Below are 27,848 nucleotides of genomic sequence, written 5' to 3' on the forward strand. Positions count from 1 at the left end.
ACATGCAGGAAGCAGAAAAGGGATAAATAGTTGAATATTACTGAGGATGGAGATTAAGTCAAATTCTGCCTTGATTTATCCTACAGAAAACCCTTGATCAATTATCATATTTGTGTAAATAATATAAACCAGAAAAGTTTATGTGCCATCTCAAAAGAATGACTGAAAATATTCTGTTGTTCCGCCTACCAAGAGTAATGCTTTTATGCTGAATAGCAAATGGCTGACTGACATCAGATGCGGAAGGGCTATCTGATAGGATATACTCAGGTACCTGGAAAAAGGGAACCCCACCGCTGGACGAACAATCGACACTGGTATCTACAGAGTGCTCTTGACTCAGAGGTTCTTCGATTGTGTGTTCCCAAACTGCCTCTTCTTCGTCGGAGTCCTACAATAAGAAGCTGGATGAGTGATTCCATTCAAGAGCTTAAAAAATCTTCCCAAAAGTAAAGGCGGTTTTCTTCTCTGACAATAACACAATATCCATTGTGTAAAAATTAAACCTCAACAAAATTGGTAGAAAGTCTACAAAATACTGAAAATAATCCCTCACATGTTTTCATATAGAAAAGTACCAATAATAAAATGTTAAAAGTGGAAATCTTGGGAAAATGGGATTAGTTTATTTTCTTCTTTAATACTTTCTAATTTCCCAACTATCCTATAATTACATATTATATTCCAGAGCACAGATTGTGGAGCTTGTCTAGGTTCTACTTCCAACTCCCTCCTTGTGACTTGGGACAATATAATTCTTAGGTTCCTCACCAGTAAAATGGGGATGGTACCAGCATCCACCTCACAGGGTTACAGAGAGAATTGAGTAAACACACATGTGTATTTACATATATGGCTTAGAACAGTGTCTGGCCCATAATAAGCACAATATAAATATCAGATATCATTATTATTCATTAGTCTAATAATAATAAAATGGCCAGGTTAAAAGAAACAGGCTTAAGGGTCAGATAACTATCATTAATGAGACAGGGTAGAATTGAAGGGCAAAGAACAAATTTTTTCACGTGCAGTCGATAATATTAAGAGTTTACGGGAAAGTTATAATTCTTTAAATTTTACCTGACTGGTGTCTTCTTTGTTGTATTCTGAACCACTTAGCATCATTAACAGCTCAGGCTGTTTACTTTTCAACTCATCAAGGAGCTGTTCACGTGGTTCCGTTCTCACCAGTGTTGATGGATATAAGTAATTTTTCCTCTGTGGTGTAGTACCTTTATGTAAGTGGGAACATTATGTAAGTGGGACATTATGTAAGTGGGAAAAATTGAAGTGTGAGATAGGAATAAGAAATTTTTTTAATGCTACTACTTATATTTCCCAATGAATCTTTGCATTCCAAAAACATAAGCATTGCCATATGAGAATCAGAATCAGTCTTGTTACCTGTCAGGCATACATTGCCTACAACTAATATTTCCTAACTGCACAGCTGATCTTAAATAGACTCGCTTGTTTTCAAGATTCAGTCTACCCCAAAACAGGAAATTTTCCATCCCTGAGGAGGTACAAAAGATGTGTGTGGGCTCTAAAAGGAGTGTTTTGAGAAATAGCAGCGTTATTGGAATAAGAGGACAGTTTTCCCAACATGATCACCTTGATAGGGATAATCACTTTACTGTAAATTTGGTGGCAGCTAAATATTAACCAGTTAAATTTCTTCATAATGAACTCATGCTGTCATAATTTATATGGGTATTTGGCTTTTTGTTTAGTATTTATATTCCTAATTTTATTGAAAATAACTATTACAAGACTCTTAAGGAAGAAATAAAAGAATATCCTTTAGCACCAACTCCTTTTATAATTAATTTTTAAAAAGTTTTCAGTTTGCATACCATAAAATTTACTCAATGATTTTTTTAGTGAATTTCCAAGGTGCGCAACCACTACCACAATCCAGTGAATAACTCAATTACTCATCCTGTGCTAAATAGCTTGTTACATACCTTGTTCCAAGGTTTCCCTGAATCATTGTAGCTTACACTGATATTTGCCACTGGCGACCTCCCCAAATGGTGATTCATAAATGTCAATCTAAAAGCCCACGACTAAATGAGAGGTACACATAAGAAAATGCACAATGTGGTGAGCTTTGCATTAAGCCATTTATTTAATTACATTCCTCTACTATTTTTTGGTATGAAATGTCCTTTTACAAACAGTGCTAGATAGATAGTTGGTTGGTTTTCTTTTTAGTTGTTTTTAAAATGTCCTGTCTTAACAAAGCCAGTTCCTGAATGTTTCTAAAATTTTGCTGAATTATGATGCCCAAATTTCTAGAATTATATGTCACCTATATCGTGACATCTAATACTTCATTAAAACTGTTTTAGGGTTCCAATTTTTCCACATTTGAGTTGATTATATGAGGTAATAATTTCCAACGAGGCAATGACAGGACCTAGTTTTTCTGAACATCTGCATTGTGTAAGGTTGAATTAAACATCAAAAATATTAACAATTATATTTCCCTCTTAAAATACCTGTTGGGACATCCAGTTTCAGATCCTGTTGTAGAAAGCAATCAAGCTTAGTCAAACCAATTTTTATGGTTTCATTAAGTTGTAGACTTTGTGTCATTAACTTTTCCTCATCAATATTTATCTGACGAAGAAAAATGTTATGCTGGTTCTCATTAGCTGCTTTATGTCCACTTAATTTTTCAGTAATCTCTGAACTTGAAGACTCACAACCTTGGTTTACAACCTGTAAATGATGCAAATGAGCTTTCATTATTAAAATCGAAGTTGTCACTGCTTTATTCAATATATCATTTCCCCTTACCTTGAAATTTTCCATAAAAAGTTTTAAACACATGCAAAAATAAAGAAAATAGTATAATTAACCCCCTTGTATTCACTACAGAGACTCAGCGTTTAGGGTATAGATCAAACAATATTGGCCATTTACTCCTTCCCTCAGGATTCTTTCAAAGCAAATCCTGTACCATTTACTTCAGTACACACTTCTAAGAGCTTTTTAAAGACCATTCTTACATCAAAGAAATTTAACATTGATTTTTTTGTATCAAATGTCTAATTAGAGTTCAAATTTCACCAGTTTGTTTCAAATGCTTTTCACAACTGGTGTGTCTGAATCAGAATTTATCATTAGATTTGGTTGATATGTCTTAAGTAGGTGACTATATAATTTATCATCCAAACTGGAATGCTTTTCAGTGAAAGGGGACATTGTTAATAATAATTACCCCTGTGCAATAGGTGTAGTAAACAAGGATTATCCCAGGCAAACCAGGACATAAGGCTCTGTAGTCTTAACAATCTTTTAATGTAAAAAATTTATCCTTCCTCATATTTTTCTCCTTGAAAATAAATTTTTGTTGTTGAAGAAACCAGGTCTTTGCTCTATTTGAATATCTCAAAATCTGGATTTGGTCAACTGCATCTCTATGCTGTATTTTTGAATGTTCATTTATCCTCTGTATTTTCTACAAACGAATTAGATCCAAAAGATTGATCTAAATTAAGTATAATTTTTTGGCAAGAATATTTCATAGGTGGCACCAAAAGCACAGAATGCTTGGTTGTGTCTCTTATGTTAAGATTAATTTGTGGGTTTGGGTGTAGTCACCAAACTTTTTTCTTCATTCATTACCCTGCTAAACCACGATAGAATTCTTTTGAGAAAGACAGATGGATACTCAATTATTTCCTTTTATATACCAGCTTTCAGAATAATGCATTGCTTCCCCAGCATGTTCCAGAGATCTGTGAAATTTTTATGAATTTGTGAGTTTTAATATATTTGATGTATTTTAATCTGTCATAGCAATTATTCTTTTTGATGCTCAAATTATACCATCTTTAAACAGCGGAGTTTGATCAGACTGGCTCCCTAAGTATTTTTGATACAAACTCACTAATATTTAATAACTTCCTCATTGTCTGGTATGGCAAGATTTCTAGGCTCATCTGGTATATTTTTTGCGCCACACCTAAAATCAGCTATTTCTCCGTTAGCCCTGGTTCCTTTCAGTGAACATAGCTTATACAGCTTAAAATACTTAAATTATTTTACCTCATTCCTAAGAATTTTAGTAAAATCCTGTTATTGCACAGAAAGAAAAACCAAGCCAACATAGGGTTCATGCAAGTGTTATGTTCGAGCAAACCCACAAACCTATCAGGTATCCTTTGAGCAACCAGAACAATATCCTAAACACTTAAAGTAATAACAGATTTGAATGTTCTGGAGAAAAGTAAAAAGTATATATAAGTGGAAGTTATTATATATCAAAAAACAGAGTGCCCTTAACTAAAGGAACTAAGAAGTCAAAAACCAAAGACAGATACAGAACAGATCAGACAAATGTTAAATAATTTGAGTTCTAGGAGACATGTACATGAAACAAGATCGTGCATAAGCATACCAATTATTATACTTAAAGATTTAAGTCATTCATTATATTTTAAAATGTCGTTTATTTTGAAACCAATTAGACAAGAATATTTAATTTTTTGATTATCACTATTTTCCCCAAAGTAGTTCCAGTCACAAAGTTCTTACCTCCAATAAGTTCTGAATTTCCTCTTTCCTTTTATTTAAGCAAGATACCCACTGTTCAGAAAAACAAAGCGTGCTTGTATTCAGAGCCTCACATTTCAGTTCAGTCTCTTGAGATATTATTTCAAGGTTGCTATTGAGTTTATCACAGTGTTTCGCAGACTCTTCAACCAATTGTATACCTTCTTGGTTAAAATATCTGACTTCCTGTGACAAGCCATCAGAATCAGCACAAAATTTTGTATTGTGAGAAGTTGTTTTGCTGATTATATCCTTTGATTTCCTACAGGAAAAGAGAATAACATTGTTAAAATGGAAAATTAAGAATCAAAGGACACGTAATTTGCCGAAGATCACACAGCTCAAAAATGGCATATTCGAACCCGGGCAGTCTGGCTCCAGAGCCCACATTCTTTATTAGTCTTCCACACTTAGAACAGGTGCTTTGGCCAGTGTCTTTTCACAGTAGACTGACATCACATCTGCCATTACCTTTGAAAATGTCTTCTCATAAAGGCTTTCTCGGCTCTTCTCCAGACATGATGCCTTACTTTATACCTTTTAGAGTATTAACCATATTGTTTTATTAAAATGAAATCTGCCTATGTTTTATTCCTCCTACTAGATTATGTTACTTAAGGGCATCTGCTACAGTCTCTAGTCTATTGTCCAGTCAGTCATTCTGTTCTTAAGCAGTTTTGCCTTGCCTATGACATAAAATAAATCATAAAAATTATAAATCTTATAAGACAAAGTCAACTATAAAGTTTTCTAATAATTAAAGGAGTGATAGCAGTGTGTGATACACTATACCTATACCACACATAGTACACAGAAACATAAGCCTGATATAAAACTAATGTCAATTAGAATATACATTCAAAATTTATTGGTGGCTTTGTTCTCTCAGTAAGGTTCCTAATAATAACAATGAAAGTCATCAACAGGACCACATAATTAAACTTTGGGAAATGAAAGTTACTCTCTGTTACATGAGATGGTACACCATGTGAGTAAACCAAGTGAGCAAGCAAATGTGTTGAAAACCAAAGTTCAACTACAGATTAAGTGGAAATGATTGGAAAAAAAATTTAAGTGGTAAGCTTGGAGTTTATCAACACAAATCTATCCATGACAATAAACGCCAAAGGCAGTGGACCTTAAACTTCAGTACACATAAACCTCATCTAGATTCCTGGCCCTTACTCTTGACTAATTCTTTTATAGGATCCCTGAACCACACTTTGAGAAACACTGGTGTAGACAATGCCAGGAAGATAGACAAATGACTTGCCTAGGCCTTAAAGAAAGTATATCATAGTTGCCTTCCCATTTCAATCCTACCCCACTATTCCCTTCAAAGCTATAGAAGCTATGGAAGCTATGGAAGCCATAGCTTTGAAGGGAATAGTGGGGTAGGATTGAAATGGGAAGGCAACTATGATATACTTAAGAAACCCTTAAATCTAGACACAAGGAATAAAAAGCAGGGAAACACTTTCTAGATTCAGATTCAAGAAAAATACAGAATGGAACATGATATGATGAACAGGACCAACAAGACTGAAAAACAGATGATAGGAATCAGGTAGTAAGACAGGTGACAGCCAGAATTCTAGAGCAGCACTGTTCAATAGAAATTTAATGTGAGCCACATATGCAATTTGAAGACAATAAACTCATAGACAGAGACACACTATGGTGGTTACCAAAGGGGAGGGGAGGGTGAGGGGAGAGGTTGAAGAGAGTAAAGGGGATCAAATATATGGCGAGAGAAGGAGACTTGATTTTGGGTGGTGAGCACACAATGCAATATACAGATAATGTATTATAGAACTGTGCCCTTGAAACATATGTAATCTTATTAACCAATATCACCCAATTAATTTAATTAAATTTGTAAAAAATTTAAAAAAATTTCTAGTAGCCATGTTTAAAAAAATAATAAAACAATCAGAGTAACAATGTATTGGGTGTACATAGCATATGTAAAAGTAAAATATATAAAAACAATGCTTAAAGATGGGAAGGAGAAATTGGGAATATACTATTCTATGGTCCTTTCATTATACATGAAACAGCAAATTATTTGAGGGTGGATTAAAATTATTTTAAAATGTCTATTATTAATAGCAGAAAAACCACTTAAAAAGTAATTTAAAAAGTATAACTGATAAATCAATGGAAGAGATAAAATGAAAACATAATGGTCAACTTAAGAAAAAAGGAAACAAAGCACAAATGATGCAACAAACAGAAAACAGCAAAATGGTATATTTTAATGCAACTATATCAACACTTTAAATGAGAATGTTCTAAACACACCAGTTAAAAGTCACAACTGTTACATATGATGTAAAAGCAAGACCTAATTATATGTTGTCTATAAGAAATCCACCTTAAATATAGAGACTTAAGCCAAAAGTAAAGGAATGGAGAAAGATACATTATGCAAATAGCAATCAAAGGAAAGCTGAAGTATTTACATTAATTTCATAAAGTAGACTTCAGAACAAGGAAGATTATCAGATATAAAAAAAGACATTACATAATGATAAAGGGGTCAATTCTCTGAGATATCAACCCTAAATGTACATGCAAAAAACTGATAAATTGATAAGAGAAATAGACAAATCTACAATTATAGTTGGAGATTTCAACATCCCTCTCTTAGTAATTTCTTAGTAGTTCTGACCTAATTGACATGTTTAGAACACCTCATCCATCAAAAGCAGAATACATATTTTTCTCACATGGGTAGTCCACAAATAATACTGCCAGGGGCTATAAAAATTAAATACTTATTAGACCACAAAAGTGGTCCAGGACCTGCATGCTAAACCAAAACAGAATGAATGTCTGCTAAAAAAGAATACTTAAATAGGATTTTGAATCTCCTAATATAATAACCAAAATGTTCAAGATCAAAAATCAATGTGAAAAAATCGCAACCTGAATGAGAAAAGATAACACGTACCAACATTGAGATAAGTCAGATGGTGGAATTATCTGGCTAGGATTTTAGAGCAGTTACCATAAAAATGTTTCAATGAGCAATTAAAACACTTCTGGGGAAAAAAATCTTAAAGAAATAGAAGAGTTTAAAAAACAAGCAAATGAAAATTATAAAACTGAAAAATGTAATAACTGAAATAAAACATCTCATTGAACGGATTTATAAGTGGTTTAGAGATGACGAGGAAGAATCAGTGAACCTGAAGACAAATCATAGAAAAATCATAGAAGACTCTATTTAAACAACAAAGAAAAAATAGACTATGTATCTATAGCCTCAGAGACCAAGGACCATAATAAAAGATCTAACATTTGTGCCATCAAAGTCCTAGAAGCAGAGGAGAAAGGGCATAGGGCTGAAAAATGTTCGAAGAAATCATAGATGAAAATTTCCAAGTTTGGTGAAAGGCATTTAGTTTAGAGATCCAAGAAGCTAAGCAAACCTATAACTAAACTTCTAAAACCTAAGAAAAAGAAAAACATCTTAAAAGCAGCTACAGAGAAATTCCCTATAGGGGAACATAGGATTTGAAAGACAGAGGATTTCTCATAGAGGCCAAAAGGAAATGGAACACCGTATCCCAGGTGCTGAAGAAAACTGTCAATCCTGAGTTCTGCAGCTAGTGAAAATACCTTTCAGAAAGGAATGGGAAAATCAAACATACTCAGACAAAGGAACACAGAATTTGTGGCCAGCAGACCTACCCTTAAAGACTAAAGGAAGTTTTCCAAACAGAAGGAAGCTTGGAACTTTAGGTAGGAACAGTTTAATGGGCAAAAACAGGGGTAAATATAATAGAAAATCCTTCTCCTTGTGAGTTTAGAATATCCACAGGGAAAAAATTGAACCTTGACAAAACTTATACAAAAAACTCAAAATGAATCATGGATTGAAATCTTATATAAAATTACAAAACTTCTAAAAGAAAAAAAAAGTCTGACTGGAATATATGGTTAGTATGTAAGACTGGCAAGCAATAGGCTATAAAAGCAACATTAAACTCTAATGCAAGAATCAGCAAATTTTTTCTTAGAAGTCTAGATAACAAATATTTTAGGCTTAAAGGCTATGTAGTCTTTAATGTACTTTTGCAGTAAAAAGGCAGCCAAAAATAGCCGAAGGCAACATCTAAACAAATAGGAATGGCTATGTGCAATACAATTATTTGCAATAACAGGCATCCAGCCCAGTAGCCATAGTTGGCCAAACCTTGCTCTAATTAGTAAGTATACACTTCATTACTAGTATGGGTTAGAAATGGTGAAATTACTTAATGTGTATTGTAAGATTGAGCAAATAAGTAAATATATTGTGGATAGGATCCAGGTTTCTGTCTGAAAAGGGAACACAAATATGGAATAGAAAGATATTTATATGCATGTACACGTACACACAACTTCTATCTGTGTCCACCTAGGAAGACTAGAAGAAATGACACCCCAGTAGCAATAAGCATACTCAGCGTCCAGATCTTGGTTTCTATTAATATGATCCCAGAGCTGGGGCTGAGAAAGTACAAGAACATCGTCCCATACCACAAAGTAAGAAAATGCTCAAAAAGAATAGGTCATATCAAAAGGACACAGGAGCCAACTTGAAGAGGCATTAGCTAGTCAAAACTGGGATAATCTGAGCATTAAAATAAATAACCCAGAAGACAAAAGAATCCATGAGTACATGCTAACATAAACATGAATAAGAATAAATGGGAGGGGGAAGGGAAAACTCTTCCTCTCAGAAGAATGCCAACTAACAAATGTAGAAGAAATGATGAAATTAGAAAAAAGATTTGACAAACACAGATATGTGTATCAACAGATGCTAATAGGAATGGAATATTTAGATAGTTTCAAAGTATCTCCCCATAAGTTCTTTATTAATCACAAAGAAAAAGAGTAACTTTACAGTGGAAAAATGTGGAGGAGAACACTGTAACCAAGTTATCAAAGTTAAATAAAACATCACCAATTATGAGATAAACAGATATGTACCTCTTGATATCTGAGATACACTAAGAACACGTCACTTTTGTGGTACTCTTGACAACTGCAACTAATCAAGAAAAACAATCCCAACTGAGGGACACTGTACTAAATAGTCTATACTCTTGAAAAATGGCAAGGTCATGAAAGACAAAGAGTAATGAACTGCTCCAGATTAAAGAAGACTCAAGAGACAAGACAAATCCAATGTGTGATCGTGAATTAAATCCTGGAACAGGAGGAAAGTTTTTCTTTTCCTATAAAGAACATTAGAGAGACAATTGGCAAAATTTGAATTAGGCATGTATATTAGGTAATAGTTATCAATATTAATTTTCTGATTTAAAATAATTGTACTGTGGTTATATAAGAGACTACCCTTGTTTTTAGGAAATACACACTGAAGTATTTAGGGGAAAGTGAGCATTACATCTATAACTTATTTGCAGTTAGTTCAGAAAAGCCAAATATAATATATAACATTTGGGGCAAGAGTGAGAGGGACTGAGAACCATAAAGCAAACATAGCAAAATGTTAAATGAGAAATTGGTATGATTGTTTTTGTACTATTTGAAGCTTTTTATTATGAAATAATTTCAGGTAGAGAAAGTTAAACAGAATTTAAAAACAGCTTACTGCTCTGTATTTTCTTGGACACTATTCAGTGGTTTCTGGATATTTTCACACTTTTCCTCCAAAGCACAGAATCTCTCTCCCCAAAGATTGATTAACTGGCAAAGTTCCTGTAAGAAAAGGGTGGTGAGGGGAAGAGACTGAAATTATGACACGTGAATGTTTTCTCTATATTGACATGAAGTATTTTCCCATAGGTCAGAATTATACAAATTGCTAACAAGAGATCTTTTAAATCCACCTCTCTCCCATAGAGCAAAGCAGTGGAGGAGATATTAAAAAAATAGTAATATAGGATTTTTACAAAAATAAATAATTAGCAACTTAGCTATTTTAACAAATTACTTTCGATATACCTCTAAACTAACCAAACACACCAAAATGTCACATTATGTTTGAGAGCCACTTGGAAAGATATACACAGTTGCTTTGTAACTGATAACACTACTAGAAAGGAAAAGTAATGCTGATAATCTCATGGGTCAAGCAGTCCAAAATTACTATCAACTACTGGAGTTGTAACATTTTACAGAACCTAGTTAGAACATATTAATAAAATGTAATTCACTTTGCTCATACTTGGCATCTTTAAAACCAAGCTCTTATAGACATACAACATGCTAGGGATTTACATTGCAAAGTGAAGAAGCTACACTAATGATCAAGGAAGAGCTGAAAATGCACCCAGCATTCTTATTCACTGTTCAGTCTATTAGTTGGCCAACATCTATGAATAACACATCAGCTGACAATACTTAGCTAACATTTTTATTATGAATGAAGTGTGTCAGTATTTTTACTAGCCTCAGAGTAGAGGGAAATGCAGGTATTATTAGATTTATCTACATGCAAATAAGTGTTCAGAATTTTACGTAATTGTTTTGTTAGTGCTAACTTCAAGTTCTAGAAAATCTAAGAAATAGTTTACTTAGTAAACTTGCTTCCTTAAAGCCAGAAAATCAAACCAGTCATGCTAAAATACTTTTCGGATCATAGGTGTTTTGTTTGTTTTTAAACAGTTGATCACCAATTTTAAACATTTCAAAACAGCTTATTTATAAAAAGCTGATCTATCTTAGAATATACATCTAAAAAACTCTAGACAAGTTTAAGGTAAAAACCCTATGTAGAGGTATGAGAAATTGTTGCAATTTCAAATTACAAGAATATATTCTAGAAATATATAAAACAGCCACTCAAAAATGGATGCCTTTCAGGCAATACAATCACCACCACCACTGTAAGATTATCTAAAATACCGTTAGGTACTTCTGAGGCCTGTTTCTTCATTAGAAAACTTTAGTAATAAGTTTAGTTTTAAACTTAATTAAATAAACTTATTTAACTTATTAAATTAAATTAAATATATTTAAATAAACTTATTTAAATTATTTAAATTTAAACTTATTTAAATTAAAAACAGAAATTACTTATTACTTTTAGTAATAAGTAATAAGTTTAGGTTTAGTAATAAGACCTATTGGTGGGAGGAATAAACATGAGTTGCTCAATAAATGTTAACTATTATTTTTACTAATTTCTGATATTAATCCTTTCTCTGAAAAGTCTCATGCATATCAATTAGGAAAACAAATAATCTTATTTTAAAGTGCTTTAATTCTTACCTAAAAATCTTGGATGTGTTCCCCTTCTCATTTTTGGTGACATGGATATGCATTCCCTGTCCCTTACTTCCCCCCCAAAAAAAATCCTTTACTACCCATTAAATTATGTCAACAGTTTAATTTACCAGAGAGTTCTGTCCTGTAGTAATAGCCTCACTTAGTAAAACTTTAGACATTCATTACTAAGGCCTTAAGAATACCAGGAGTTGTTTTCCATGTGTCTAATGTTTATAGATGATGGCTTTCCTGGTTTGAAGGTTTGGTTTTGCTTTAAAGGCTCATATACTGAGGAAGAGTTTACATGGAGGAAGATAAGTCATGAATTACATTTATAATCAATCAATAAAATTTAAGAATTATATTAATTTACTACAATTTGAAAAAATGTCTGACATGGATGAGACAGAGATAGAAAGAGGAAAGCAGGGCATAGTTTATAAGACTAACTATCCATGTTACCCTAGAAAAAAACAATTTACCAAGTTATAATGTAGACATATGTTCACTTAAAATGCTATAACCGTTTTCTTCTAATTGTACTGCCAAAGGTATGCTCTCGCCCTCTTGGTGTAAGGAAAGGATAGTCTTGTTTGTCATATTGTGCTTTAGTATAGGGTTCTACATGTAGCAAATCCTCAAATATTAACTGATCAAGAAAAATATTGTCTATTATTTTACATTAATTACTATTATAAGCAACAGTGGCTATGTTATTTTCAGGTTTCTAAATTATAGAGCATTCAGACTGTATAACAGGGATCATCAAGTTAAAAATCATAAAACTTTCTTTTTACACTTTCCAAATCACCTAAATAAGATACCTGTGAATGGATTTTCTTTATTGTCTTCAGATCTTCAGTTAAGCTTTCGCATAGCTTCTGTGATTCAGCCAAGGAAGAAATCGTATTTTCTTGTAGTTCATGTAGATTATTACATAGCGTACTGAGAAAGTCATCCATTTCTTTTTTCTGATCTTCTATCTTTGAAGAAAAAAATTTTTTTAATTAAAAAAAATGTTTATTTGTTTTTGTTTCGAATCTATACAAAATAGAAAAGGTTGCAAACAGTAAGTAAAGTCTCTTTTTCTCTCCAGCCCTTGGAATTCCAGTCCCACGTCCACCTGAGAGACGACTGCTACTATTTTAAAACACTTTCAGATATTTTATACAAATTTAGGTATATATGCATGCACATGTCACATTTATATGCATATCTTCCTCAGGCACCATGTGATAACATGCTACATGTTACTCTGTAAACTTAAACATTTATATCGATCATCCTCATTTTTCTTGGCCATGATCCTGCTGACTACATCAATGGCAGAGAGCATCCTATATCCTCCCTCTTCCAGATTCCAAGAACCCATGGGTTTTGCATGTAGACTAACCTCCAGGTTTGGCCACAGATTGTTCTTTTCTTAAACAATAATTTGATTTTGAGATAATAACAAAGTTTTTTACCTTATTAGCCACTGTCAATGAAGTCTTGAAAATATGCTTTAGTCGATTATTGATTTTCCCTATAGACACCACGGTGGGAGATAAAACTGTTTCCAGTGAGCTTAAAAGGTCGGTCTTAAGTACATTCTGGTTTTAAAAATAAACAAACAAATCTTTAAAAATATTACTTCATTTCCATAAACCTGGCTGGTTAAATATCCTAAACATTTTGTTAACTAAACACATGCATATTACAATTCTAATTATCCATTCTCTACTCTTTAGAGCCTATTTGTTACTAGAGTTAATATTCTGCATAAATCATTTAACCCTGCCTATAGTAATCAAGAAAATGGTCACTTAATGTAAAACAGATGCCTAACAGTTTAACACAACAAAAGTCAGAAGAATTCAGAAGAAGGGAAAATGACAGTCATTTAACAAAATTTCAGTATTGCAAAAAGGAAATTTTTAAAAAACTACACATACATTTTAACAAAATAAATTTCAAACAAGTTTAGTTTACTAGTCAAAAAGGCTGAGATCAAATAGCCTTCAAAGTAGGCTTTAGGCTGGAGGTATTTAACTTTGAAGACCTCGTAACTTACATTCTACTGCATCAGAAGAATTTGTCAAAGTTCTCATCAAAGTATATGGGAAGTTGAAAATGTACTGTAGACTGAGAATTTTTATAAAAAGGAAAAAAATTCCGACCCTAAGCTCCTTTCACTAGGGCAGGGGTGAGGAGCTAAGATAGAAATTATTAGTAAATACTTAAAAAAAAGGCTACCGGTATTCATTTGGAAAGAGCTATCACACTAATTTCAACTCATTCTGTGGGCACAGCGGTCATCTCTTTGACTCAAGCAATGCTTATAACTTGGTAGAAAGACATCAATAAACACAGATTATCATTTAGTGCATGAATCAATTTCCAAAAAGTTAGTATGGACAGAGGATCTTTTAACTTTGTCAAATCTGGGTGATTGAAGAAATCTATCAAATAGTGTTATACAAGCACTGAATTTAGGCAGAGTATCAGCTAATATTTGTAGTGTCTACTTGGAAAATATTCAACAAACACTGTTAAACTCAAAAAAGGAGGCAAATAGCCTGCACAAGGAAAACACAGCAAGGGATACGGCCCAAAACTTCCTAGACAAATCACACAATTACAAAATAAAAATTGTACACAAATCAGGTATGGAGGAGGTAATATTAAATATAATTAAATGAGTGACTTCTATAGAACTTGAAAAAGAGCCTTACAGTTAAGGGACAGGAGGGCTTGATCACAAAGATCGAAACCCACAAATTGTTATACGTGTTTCTAGAATTCTATATTCTACATTATTTTTCTTGCACATTTTGTTGTCTTGCTGTAGTTTTCAAATTAACCACTTAACACCTCTTTCTGTATGGGTCAGTGTAACATCAGTAGGACCATTCCAGGACCCTTCTGGAAAGGATGATTTACCAATTTCTGAGCCAACTGGCAAGTCATGGGTCCCTTGAATTCATCTAGAGCTAAACCTATCCTTTTTAATTATTAGGTTGGTGCAAAAGTAATTGCAGGTTTTGCAATCATTTTTAACCTTTTAAACCGCAATTACCTAATACTAGAAGGCTTACTAACTCCTACTCTTAATGTTACAAGATATAGTGAAAAAAGTTTCAAAGATTTGTTATATGCATTTGGAAATTACTCTTTCTGGGAAAGAAAAACAGTAGAGAGATTTATCTTCAAAATTATAAACGTATTCAATTAAAATGATATGTTTATCACTGTGTCTAGTAAAGCTTAAGATGAAAGAATAATAATTAACATTGCTTTCATAGATTTATCAAATGGAACCCTTCAAAAATACTTTTAAAAAATTTACTAACAATCAATGTCTGAAGTGCAGTTTTACTTTCTTCTGCTAATGACTGTTCTTTTAATATCATATCAGAAATCTGAGAAACATGTGTAGACACATTTTCTGGAATAGATGTGAGAGATCCAAGTGCTGCTGTAGTAATGGTGTCTAATGCAGAAACACTGGAAGACAGCAGGTTACCTATACCAAAAAAATGAAATGAAATTAAAAAGACAAAAACTTTAACATAAACATTTAAATACAGTTGGAACCACCTCAAAGAGACTGGCAAAATTATATCTTTGTTGTGGAAACTTGTCATAACAAATAAGCTTAACATAATTGGCACACTATACAAGCAAGGAAATATTGTAAATATAAGTTATATTTGTCCTATAGTATACTGTAAGCACTTGACATATTTGTAAGTATATCAGACTCATCCATAACTACAACTCACAGTAAACCAAGAATTAGAACATTCTAAAATTAATCTCTAACTAAAAGTAATACATAGGATTATAGTAGGCAAAGAGGTTATAGAAGAAACGACAAAGTAGAAATCAATAAAGAAAATTTATAGTGATTTGGCTTAGAATGACTAGACACTAAGTGATTTAAAACAATTTTTACATTTCTGCATCTCCCAAATTTTGTATAAAGAGGATAATACTTTCATGATAAACTAATACTTAACAGTTTTTTTTCTAAATGAAGATAACAACAATTATGGTTAAAAATGATACATACACATATTTTGACAATATAGCAAACATACAAGATAAGACATTCTCAAAAGAAGAAAAGATACAGAATGTTTATGCACAGAAAATCTCTAGGAGAAAACTCAAGAAACTGAACAGTAATATCTATAGAGAATGACAAACAGTCAGGATTAAAGGGACTTTGACTTCTAAAGTTTATGCATTTAGTTATTGTTTAATAAACATGTTATTTTACAAAAAAAAAAAAAAGGGGGAAAACCAACTAAGATATGTTTTAATGCAAAGACAGTAAAAGCATTAATCCCTAGTCTGAATGGATAGTGTGTGCATTTGAGGGAACTAGTCACTCTGAGTTTATGATATTAAATTATCAGTTTTGAAATTAGTCTCACTCTAAACACACAGATACTAGAATAATTAGAAATGCTTGAACGTACCAAACAGAGTCTTGTGAACTTCCAGCATGGTCTTTTGTTTTGAGCTTCCATCCTTAATTAATTCTTTCATACTATTAAACAGACTATTAAGATTTTTGCCAAAAACATCCTGAACTTCTGTATTGTGCTGATCAATTGCCTTCTTACGATCCAGTTTGGTATGGAGACCAGATACATCTTTTGTAGTTTCTTCAACTGTGTTAAGCAACTATATGTGATTTTCAAAAATAAATGTTGATAAGATGGATATGACAAAAGCCATCTTACGAAATATCTGTGCTACATAAGGATTTCTCCTAACGAGAACTAGTAAGCTTTATACATTGTATCAGAAGAAATTTTAAACTCATGCTAATTTATCCAGGAATGTTTATTTCCCCTCCCTAGCCATCTAAGGTAGGCAAGGAAAACTGATTTTGCCAATATAGTAATTATACTCCCTCACAATTTTTTCCCTATTATGTTACTAATTCCTCAAAAATACACCTAATAAAAAATTAAATACTTTCAAAATCTTCCATCATTAGAAGGTACTAAAGTCTTGATGACTGATGAATTTCAATCATGACCACAGGAAGAAGCATGACATCATTATTCTAAATGTCCACAGTATATTAAAGTCACGTTCTAGTTCCAGGAATATTTTTTTCTTAAGTTAGCATCTCCAGTGAGGAAATTTTACATTAAATAGTAAAATAACATTTTTTAAATTGATAGAAATGTCATTTGGGGTGAATAAATAGAATTTCACAATTAATGCTAAAGCAAAGTCAGTTACTTCTACCCATTCTCTAATTTCTTTAATGTGAGTATAAATCAGAACAAAGGACAAACCCTGCTGGCAGTATCATGAAGTTTCTTCTCAGTACTTTCCAAAGCTGACGTGATATATTCTTCTTTAACAAGCTGTAATTTGGTTTCTTGTAAGTGTTTTTGAGTGGTTTTAAGCTCCTGTGTCTTATTTTGTAGGTCAGATTTACACTGCTCAAGTTCATTTTTATTGTCCATGAATAATTCTGTAACCTAAATACAACATATTAAAATAAATATTTTTTAAAAGAATTAAAAATGCTGAGCTGGTTGGTGAGACACCTGGCTAGCTCATAATATAGTATTTGAAGAACCAAATTATTTCCACACAAAATTATAACAAGTTGTAAGTTACTAGGTAGGTTAGCACCTTTTATCTGGCATCTGGTTTCTTCCTGCAAATTAATTAAAAACAACAGATCTAGTATACTGGTGTTTATTCTTCAGGATTTTCCAACACTGCCAATGTGAGGGTGGCACAGAAGGGTCAGGTCTTCACATCTTAGTTATTTAACATGTTTTCTCCCAACATTGGCATTCTCTCATCTATAAACACGTTAATGAAAATGTCTCAGCATTCACTATTTAGTTTTAACAGTAAAATAGCACAATTCAGTTAATGGTAATGTTGCATTAATATAAGTGTCAAAATAGACAGCTTCTTCATAATGATTGATGGTATTATAATAAAATTATGATACAACTTACTTGTAGTATAAAGATCAGAAAGAAAAAAACCATAAAGAATAATATCAAGTCTCTCACATTCTAAAGTTTTCTTTAAATATTTGTTTTATGTAACATTCAATATTGTTTTGAATGCTTACCCTACTTAGCTCCTCTTCAACAGCACCAATTTTTTCAATCAATTCTACAATCTGTTCTTCTTGAACAGTTAGTTTTCCATTCATGGCTCTAAAATAAAATTTAATATGAGTTTAATTGTATTTTTCCTTAATTCTTATAAAATTCATTCTAATAAAATTGTGGCAGTCACACACCATCTCTAGCATTTTACCACTATTGTGATAATTATGCCCAGGTGTCAATAAGCAATAAGGCCAACCTGGTGGCTCAAGTGGTTCAAGTGCTGAGCTCTTAACGCAAGGTCGATGGTTTGATTCCCACATGGACCAGTGAGCTGCGCCCTAAGATTTTGAACAACGGTTCTCCCTGGAGTTGGGCTGCAGTGAGCAGCCAGAAGTCAGGAGCAGGGACACGGAGCTGTGTCCTACACAACTAGGCTGAGAAACAATGGCTTGAACCCGAGGGTGTTCGGGGGAGGCTGGAGGCAGAAGGGGAAAAAGGAAACGTAAGTAATGAATACAAATTGGAAAACAAATACAGTCCTTCTCCTTGTTTTAATAATTAATGGTTTTTCTTGTTATCTCCATTTTGAAACCAGGAATACCTACTTATAAGGTGGGGAGAAACGTGTGTATATAAAATTTGAGAAGCAACAAAGCTGACAGGAATATAACTCTCATAACATAGAGGTGGGAAGAATACAACTTAAGTGTCTGAAATCAGGAATATGAAGCATAAATAGAACAGAGAATCCAGGAAAGGCTTGGGACTTGAAGGCATCAGGTATCACAGGAGGAAGAGATGAAATAAGGGGCTAAAAACCAGAGAACTGAATTAAAATATGTAGACAGAGCGATTACACCTCTTGCCACCTGAATACATACCTAAATATACACCTCAAAACGCCACCATCACACCACCACAAACATCCTCAGGAGAACAAAGGATTATTCTCTACAACACAGTTCCTCAGCTTCAGCACTACTGTCATTTTGGACAAGATAACTCTGGTCCACTTTAACACGCCTCTGATTTCTTGAGCATTACCAAGTTTCAGATGTGAGTGCTGTCTTTTTTTATTCTTCTATGTTCTAGTTCCTTCATAACTACCAACAACTGTCTATTCCACACTGTGCCTAAATGACAAAGATTCCTTTGTGAATGCAAATTTCCTCAAATTATCAGCTAGAGATATTGCTGATTAAAGGAAAAGCTAGGGGGCGGGCGGCCACCGGCCCGGTGGCTCAGGCAGTTAGAGCTCCATGCTCCTAACTCCGAAGGCTGCTGGTTCGATTCCCACATGGGCCAGTGGGCTCTCAACCACAAAGTTGCCAGTTCAACTCCTCGAGGCCCACAAGGGATGGTGGGCTGCGCCCACTGCAACTAAGATTGAGCACGGCACCTTGAGCTGAGCTGCCTCCCAGATGGCTCAGTTGGTTGGAGCGCATCTTCTCAACCACAAGGTTGCCAGTTTGACTCCCGCAAGGCATGGTGGGCTGCGCCCCCTGCAACTAGCAACGGCAACTGGATCTGGAGCTGGGCTGCACCCTCCACAAATAAGACTAAAAGGACAACAACTTGAAGCTGAACAGCACCCTCCACAACTAAGATTGAAAGGACAACAACTTGACTTGGAAAAAAAAAAGTCCTGGAAGTACACACTGTTCCCCAATAAAGTCCTGTTCCCCTTCCCCAATAAAATCTTTATTAAAAAAAAAAGGGAAAGCTAGAACTGAGGTATAAGAGGAGAGTTAATTCTAACAGTCTTTTGATTAACTGTATTAGTTCTTTATTGGAAATGGGTCTTTTATGTAGAATGAGATACCTGAAATGCTTTTCTTATATTTAATGTATAAGAAGTAATGCAACATTATTATTTCATGGATGATATACTTTTGATGTAGTTTTGTATTTTTCTTTTAAAACTGTTATTTAAGTGTGTTTTTCCAGGACCCACTAGCTCCAAGTCAAATAGTTTCAATCTAGTTGCGGAGGGAGCAGCTCACGGTGGCCCACGTGGGGATCAAACCGGCAACCTTGTTAAGAGCCCCGCGCTCTAACCAACTGAGCTACCCAGCCGCCCCATTGATATAGTTTTAAAAAAAGATCTATTAAGCTTGGGGTAAATAAAGTATTATCCTGTTTTAAATGTTGGCTGCAGCTGTTGTGGTCCTTCTCAGGTTTTCAAAAAGAACTGCTTCACATTATGCGTCATGTCTATCAAGATCAAACACTGTCTCTTCAATCATGGGATTTACAAACTAAAAATAACTTATTAAGCTAAAATATATCAAGGAGATGAACAATAGAAGAAAATGAGCAATTAGTCCACAATGTCCAATGTTTGACTATAAACAGCAGAAAATACTAGATTAGCAAATCAAAGGACAAAACCTTACAGATTTTCATTGGTTGCCTACTAGGCGTGCATTTACAGCATCCAGATTTTCTTTGGAGAATAACTCCCCAGACTGTACAGAAGCCAAGCCAATGGTGGTTCCTGACTCCATCTCCAGATCCGGGGACTAAAAGCCTGACTGACAGGTCAACATCATCAGGAAAATTACACCCCTTTGTCAGTTATTGGTTCATATAGGAACACAACTCAGGCCTAAACCAATCAATAAGTGATCTCTTGGCCTGTTTTGATGGTTAAAGGGCAGGTAGTCTCTCACCTACAATGGACCTGAATGACAGCATGTAGTTGCTCTGCTGCTGACCATCACCCTTGATGAACAGCCAAGCTTAGGAGAAAGCTACCATGAATGACAGGTGTGGGAAGAGACAGAAACTGGATCCTTGAGTTACTGGATTAAATAACCTGGAAATTCATTCTACACCAGCTGTTTTAAGACAGTTTAAGTTGAGTATTCTAACAACCAAGAGCATTCTAATATCAAACTTAAAATATGAAAAGTATTTATTCAATAAAAGTTAATGTATAAAAATATAAAAGTAGTACAAATAGGGACACCTGTAAACTGAACAATTGAAAAATATAACGAAAAATACACTGTAGTATATACAGTGAAAGACTGTGTCTGAAAACCAGAAAAACACACACACAAAAACCATTATCATGTTTAAGAATTAAGTGCAAATTTACAAAAGATTTTTGTAAAAATGTTTTTGCCAACTGAGTCAGGGCTATGAATGAACCAAACAAAACTGAAATCACATAGAAAGAATAAAAGAATTATTGTTTATTAATCTGTGATACTCATAAAATATAAATTTGATGAGACAATCAGGAGGATATAACATATTATGGCAATTGAAAATAACATGGAAAACAATGAATTTATTAAATGATTTATATACTATCAAAATGATAATGTAATGTAATATCTTTAAAAAAGGAAGATTACATGAAAATGTTTTTGGTTATTATCAATTAGCTCAAATATCTTTTATCATTATTTTTTTCCCTCCCTCTTCCGCCTTCCCCGCTTCCACTCCAGTTCAAGCCGTTGTTTCTCAGTCTAGTTGTGTAGGACACAGCTCCCTGGCCCATGCTGGTATTATGAGCCTTGCGCTCCCCTGCCCGCCCCCGCACTGAGGCAGTCGGTTGCCAGTCATTGGTCGGCTGCTCACAGCAGCTCATGACAGCCCACGGCAGAACATAGCAGCTCACACTGGTTGCCAGCCACTCACACCAACCTCAGGTTGCTCATGGCAGCCCAGCTCCAGGGAGAGATGTTGTTCACAATCTTAGCTGTAGAGGGCGCAGCTCACTGGCCCATGTGGAAATCGAACTTGGTGTTAGGAGCTTGGGGCTCCAACCACCTGAGCCACCCGGCCAGCCCTTATCATTATTTTTTTTTAAATGCCAGTGTGAAAGTCACCCTTCTTAATATCTTCAAGGATAAATACAATCAGGAATTTTCGGGAAGTTATAATCCTTCTGCCCCTTGTTTCATTTGTTATTGTTGTTGCTTCTACATAAAGCTGCAGTAGAAGCTTTCCTTTGAACAAACTACTTCAGGACTTTAAAAAGTGAACAGATTAGTGGCTGCCAGGGGTTAGAGATCATTGGAGAAGTAGGTGGGTATAACTATAAAGGGGTAAGAAGAGGGAGATCTTCGTGATGATAGGATAGTTCTTTATCTTAATTGTAGAACTATACAAATCTACAAATGTGATAAAATGGCATAGAATTATACAGTTTTGATACAGACTAAAATTACATAAGAGGTAACCAATGGGGGGAAACTGGACAAAATTGTATTCAACAATTGTATTCAACTTACAATTTCATGTGAATTTATAATTATTTAAAAACTAAAATTATATAAAAAAATTTAAAACTGATAACTACTTGTTAATGTCAAAACAAAAGAAGCATTTGTAGGAGGCACTAGGTATAAAAACTTAATTTACTGTAAGATAAGTAAATTTTACTTCAAATTAAAGTTAATTAGGAAAAGCTCATTCTTGGAAATTAATTTCCACAGCTAAGGGCTTACCTAAAATTTTCTTCAGAAATGTACACCCCATTTTTTTCACGGGCTGCAGCAAGATCTCGTTTCAGACGCTCAATCTCTTCTGTATATTCCTACACAAAAAAAATGTTGTGTCAATTTAGCACTTAATTTTTTTAAATTCAGTTTGGGGAGGATATGAAACATAAAGTTTGTTATGGGTTTTTTAATTTTAGCTGTTCTAATAAGTGTATAATGGTGGTTTTAACCTACATTTCTCTAATGGCTAAAGCATAGAAAACTATGATATAAAGCCATAACCAGACTTTTCATTTAATATTAATCTGTTTAGAATAGTCTTTCAACGGCTTTCAAAGATCTTTTAAATGTACTCATAAAAATAGGGGCTTCTGAAGAAAAAACACAACCTCCAGTACCCAGGCTAGTCTTCAAATGTGAATCTACAATTATCTCAATAAAAACTTCACTTAAAAAAAAAAAGAGAATATTCCCAAGAAAATTACAAGCCAGATTGGGAGGAAATATTTACAAATCATCTCATAAAAGGCTTGTATATAAAAGATATGAACAGCTCATTACAAGGTAGTAGTGATAAGACAACCCGATTAAAAACTTGGTAAAGGATTTTGATAGACGTTTCACACAAAAAAGATATACACATGCATAATAAGCATGTGAAAAGATGCTCAATATCATTATTCATTAGGAAAATGCTAATTAAAACCACACTGAGGTACCATTATACACTTATTAGAACATCTAAAATTGAAAAGCCTACACCAAGTGTTGGAGAGGATGTGGAGAAACTGCAAACCGTCAATTGCTGGTAAAAATTTAGAGTGGTATAACCACTTTGGAAAACAGTTTCTTAAAGAGTTAAACATAAACTTTTACACAACCCAGTAAATAAACCACTAGGTATCTACCCAGGAGAAATGAAAAACACATCAACACAAAGACTTGTATGTGTATGTTCATAGTGGCATTACTGGAAATAATCCAAATGTCCATCAATTGGTGAATGGATAAACAAAATGTGATATTAGACATATAATGGAGCACTATTTAGCAATAAAAAGAAATAATCTATTGATATATGCTACAACATACATAAAGCCCAAACGTTATGCCAAGGGAAAGAAGTCAGATGCAAAAGACCGAATATTGTATGATGTCATTTATAGGAAATGTCCAGACAAGGCAAGTCTATAAAAAGCAGATCAGTTGTTGACTGATTGCAAAGGGATAAAAGGGCACTTTACAGAGCCACAGAAATTTTCTAAATGTGGTGATGTTGCATAACTCTAATAATGTACTAAAAGTAATTGAATGGTAGGCTTACAATGGTCGAATGTTATGGTAATTATACCCTAATGTACGGTAAGTACACACTTAAACTGTAAATAAATTTATAAATGTAAACATTTGCAAAGTTTGCTAACTTGATAGAGTTGGTAGTCAAAATACTAGCAATACAAAAATATTTTAACATATAAGATATTTAGTTTAAATCATTAGATGAAAAGCCTTACCACAGGCAACTTAACAAATCTTTTAACAACTATTTATTTCAGTTCCTTATTGTCACATTTGTCAAACAATATTTCATTACTCCACAAAAATTCACAATTACCTTAATGAGAGCTTTTTTGGTTAGTTTCTGGTTCACTTCAGGCTTATTCATTATGTTCTTTGCTCTATGAGCATATTCCAATGTACTCAGAGTTTCCTGTGATGAAAAGGCCAATTATTAAGGAAATTATGAGAATAATGTAGTTCTTTAATCTAAAATGTACTATATAATAACCTGTAAGTAATAATTTATGGTTATAGCTAATCTAAAAATCTACCCCCTTAGGCTACTATACCCAATCTTTAAAAAGATTGTTCAACAAAACATCCTTATCTTTTTTTTTCTTCTCTTCAATTTTCAGGGTCTTTAACTTTATAATAATTTGATCTAATAATTTTGTACTTTACACTGTTCTCTAAAAACGCAATGAATCCATCAACTGGTGAATAAACAAAATGTCCTATTACCATACAATGGAATATTACTCATCCACAAAAAAGGAATAAAGTATTGATACATGCTATAATACGGATGAACATTGAAAACATTATGCTAAGTGAAAGAAGCCAGTCACAAGAGAACACTCCTTGTATGATTCCATCTATATGAAATGTCCAGAACAGGCAAATCTATAGATTAAAAAAGGTTAGTAATGACCAAGGGCTTGGAAGTGGGAGCAGATGGGGAGTGATTACTAGTGTTTCTTTATGGGGTGATGAACATATTCTAAACTTAGATTTTGGTAATGGTTGCACAAATCTGTGAGCATAATAAAATTTTTATTGGGTGAATTTTATGGTATGTGAATTATACCTCAAAAGGTTTATACCTTAAAAAGGACATGAGAGTTAGAGACCTTATAAAGCTTTCCTAACTCCATTTAAAGTAAATGATTGCAATAAGAGTAGATTTTGCCATGGTTGTTGCTTCTCTTGGTTTCCCACTTGTTCCCACATACTCAAGCCCATCTTCAGTGCTCTCTAAGTAGCCTCCAAAAAAGTAGCATTCACTTAACACATTTCTAATTAAATCTCCATACCGCATGTAACCATCCACTGCTAATGACCACAGCAATTTTCTTTCAAGACTGTGTGGAAAAAGCCAGTAAGTAACTGGCTTTCTAAGATTAAAAACTCTGCCAGGGAGGAGAAAGACATTTTTTTCTGTGGTGTACTCTTGTATGTCTCCACATGCAATGTACAGATTCTTTCTACTATGGTATAAAATTAATGAAGCCAATTAATGAACTTCTAAAATAATATGATACCTAACTAAGAATTACAGCTACTACACTTGCAGACACTTAAGGGTTTACCTCAAGATTGAGAGATGCAGGGGAAATTGTTGCAATTATAGATGTTCTTGTACGTCCCCCAAGAGAATCCTGGAGGATTCTGGTTAGTTTAGATTCTCGATAAGGAACATGAGGTGTTCTTTCCACAAGAGCAGTAATAACCCTTCCCAAAGTCAATAGGGATTGATTGATATTTCCAGCTTCCCGAGCTCTCTTGTCAACTGCTCCAGAACGGCCAATGTTTTCACTTCCTGCAAGATCAACCTTGAATTTTAAAAATAAAAAATAAGTTGTGAGTCTATTGGACTTGGAGTCGAAGACTTTCATTCTTATACATAATATATTACATAGCCAGCAAAGTAATTTTTCTATAATTAATAACCCACTACAAAGCTAATATTGTAAGAAATATTACCTAGAAGTACAAAATTTCAGGCTGCTCTATGAGGCAGTCAAGAATGAAATAGTAGACTAGAACTCCATATGATCCAGCAATACCACTTCCAGATATATATCCAAAGGAAATGAAATTGTTTTCTCAAAGAGATAGCTTCACTTCTATGTCCATCGCATTATTCAAAATAGCCGAGATGTGGAAACAAACTAAGTGTCCTTCAATGGATGAATAAAGATGCGGTACACATACACAACTGAATATTATTCAGCCATGAGAAAGAAAGAAATTCTGTCGTTTACAACAGGGATGAACCTAAAGGACATTATGCTAAGTGAAATAAGCCAGACAAAGAAAGGCAAAAAGACAAATACTACATGATTCACTATGTGGAATCAGAAGAAAAAGAAAGTCAAAATCATAGAAATGAAGAAGAATGATGATTACCAAAAGTTGGGGGGGGGGTCGGGGAGATAGGGAGATGCTAGTTAAAGGGTACAAGCTGTCAGTGATAAGATGAGTAAGTTCTGGGGATCTGATGTACAATATGGTGACTATAGTTAACAAGACCACACTGAAATTTGCTGAGAGTAGATCTTAAGTGTTCTCACCAAAAGAAAGGTAACTATGGGAGATGATGGATGTGTTAACGAATCTGATTATGGTAATCATTTCACAGAGTATACATGTATCAAATCATCATGTTGTACACTTTTAAATATACAATTTTATTTGTTAGTTATACTGTAATAAAGCTGGAGAAAAAAACCAAAAAGCATGAAACAGTGGTATTAAGGTAGATGCTTACCAAGTTCAACTTTCCAATTTTAACAAGCTCCTCTCCATCAATTGTAGTTTCTTTCATATGTATTGTAACAGAGAAAACTGAGTGGGAACGGCTAGAAAACAAGATCAAGTTGCCCAGTTATTATAATGCAAAACATTATCTGCTTTTCATAAACTGTTGAAAACATCCAAAGATCTAAATTCCCAAGGGTGAAAAAAAAAGACAGTATCAGACAGAAGATATCAATAAGATTTTGGAAGACAGAGGGTGGATAATATAAAGATTAGGTATTTCTTTCTTGTACCTGCTGCTTGCAGAGGAGAACCGAATAAGAAGCTACCTGAAAACACCCTAACAGACTTAGGAACTAGAATTCTCAGACACCTCTGAAAGCTGGATATGGGGTAGGGTTGGAACAGTTGCCTGGTGTGTCAGATGGGAAGGCTTCAATCAATCTTCCTATTCATAAGAATCATTTGAAATATGTCATTACCATAAATTCAAATAGCACCAGGCAACCCATCAGATTACTTCCCCAGTATCAAATGTCATAAAAGAACATTACTCTACTTTGAGAATGTCATCAGAAATCGGTAACTTTGATCCCTGAATAGTACAAATAGTAAATAGCAGTGAATATCAAAACACTACAAGATAATTACTGCTAGATTATAAAGTGTTCCAAAGTGTATGTATCTTAGGCATTCAGTTTTTATCTGATGGATACAAAAATTATAGTCATGCAAAAATTATAGTCATGCGCAGCTTAATGACAGGAATTATGAGAAATGCATTGCTAGGCGATTCATTGTTATGCGAACATCAGAGTGCGTTCATACAAAACCAAGACGGTATAGTCTACTACTGCAACCACATGTGCTGTACTTTTACTCAAATGGAAGCACAGCATGTTTGTTTATACCAGCATCACCACAAACATGTGCATAATGTGTTAACTCAATGTTATTGACAGCTATGACATAACCAGGTGATAGGAATTTTTTAGTTCCACTATAATCTTATGGGACCCTTGTTGAATATGCAGTCTATTAATGACCAAACGTTGTTATGTGGCTCATGATGATACAGACAACCAAAGACATTTTTCCTTTCTGTATCAGTAACATTTGATGAACATCATTGTTTGTTAATGTCATTGATGGTGGGGAATATGGTAATTTTTCTTTTCTTTTTTTTTTTTCTTTTTATGATTTTATTGGTGAAGGGGAACAGGACTGTATTGGGGAACAGTGTGTACTTCCAGTACTTTTTTTTTCCAAGTCAAGTTGTTGTCCTTTCAGTGTTAGTTGTGGAGGGCGCAGCTCAGCTCCAAGTCCAGTTGCCTTGCTAGTTGCAGGGGGCGCAGCCCACCATCCCTTGCGGGAGTCGAACAGGCAACCTTGTGTTTGAGAGGACGCACTCCAACCAACTGAGCCATTCCGGAGCTCAGCAGCAGCTCAGCTCAAGGTGCCG

At 34.0% G+C, this 27,848-nt stretch overlaps 1 protein-coding gene across 1 annotated transcript in view; it reads right to left on the reverse strand.

The window, feature by feature from the left end:
- KIF11 (kinesin family member 11) overlaps nucleotides 1-27,848 on the reverse strand; it is a 38,595-nt gene that overhangs the window by 3,275 nt on the left and 7,472 nt on the right. Inside the window, exons 7-21 of the mRNA XM_081074743.1 lie at nucleotides 26,397-26,487; nucleotides 25,216-25,458; nucleotides 23,961-24,056; nucleotides 22,352-22,440; nucleotides 17,906-17,993; nucleotides 17,103-17,291; nucleotides 16,269-16,476; nucleotides 15,135-15,307; nucleotides 13,269-13,394; nucleotides 12,627-12,785; nucleotides 10,184-10,290; nucleotides 4,552-4,831; nucleotides 2,508-2,730; nucleotides 1,084-1,235; nucleotides 275-391 (exon numbers count right to left, since the gene is read on the reverse strand). Of these exons, the coding sequence (XP_080930869.1) occupies nucleotides 275-391; nucleotides 1,084-1,235; nucleotides 2,508-2,730; nucleotides 4,552-4,831; nucleotides 10,184-10,290; nucleotides 12,627-12,785; nucleotides 13,269-13,394; nucleotides 15,135-15,307; nucleotides 16,269-16,476; nucleotides 17,103-17,291; nucleotides 17,906-17,993; nucleotides 22,352-22,440; nucleotides 23,961-24,056; nucleotides 25,216-25,458; nucleotides 26,397-26,487 (2,341 nt within the window). The remainder of the gene's footprint in view (nucleotides 1-274; nucleotides 392-1,083; nucleotides 1,236-2,507; nucleotides 2,731-4,551; nucleotides 4,832-10,183; nucleotides 10,291-12,626; nucleotides 12,786-13,268; nucleotides 13,395-15,134; nucleotides 15,308-16,268; nucleotides 16,477-17,102; nucleotides 17,292-17,905; nucleotides 17,994-22,351; nucleotides 22,441-23,960; nucleotides 24,057-25,215; nucleotides 25,459-26,396; nucleotides 26,488-27,848) is intronic.

Source organism: Rhinolophus hipposideros (assembly GCF_964194185.1).
Source record: "Rhinolophus hipposideros genome assembly, chromosome: 15".
NCBI classification, from domain to species: domain Eukaryota; kingdom Metazoa; phylum Chordata; class Mammalia; order Chiroptera; family Rhinolophidae; genus Rhinolophus; species Rhinolophus hipposideros.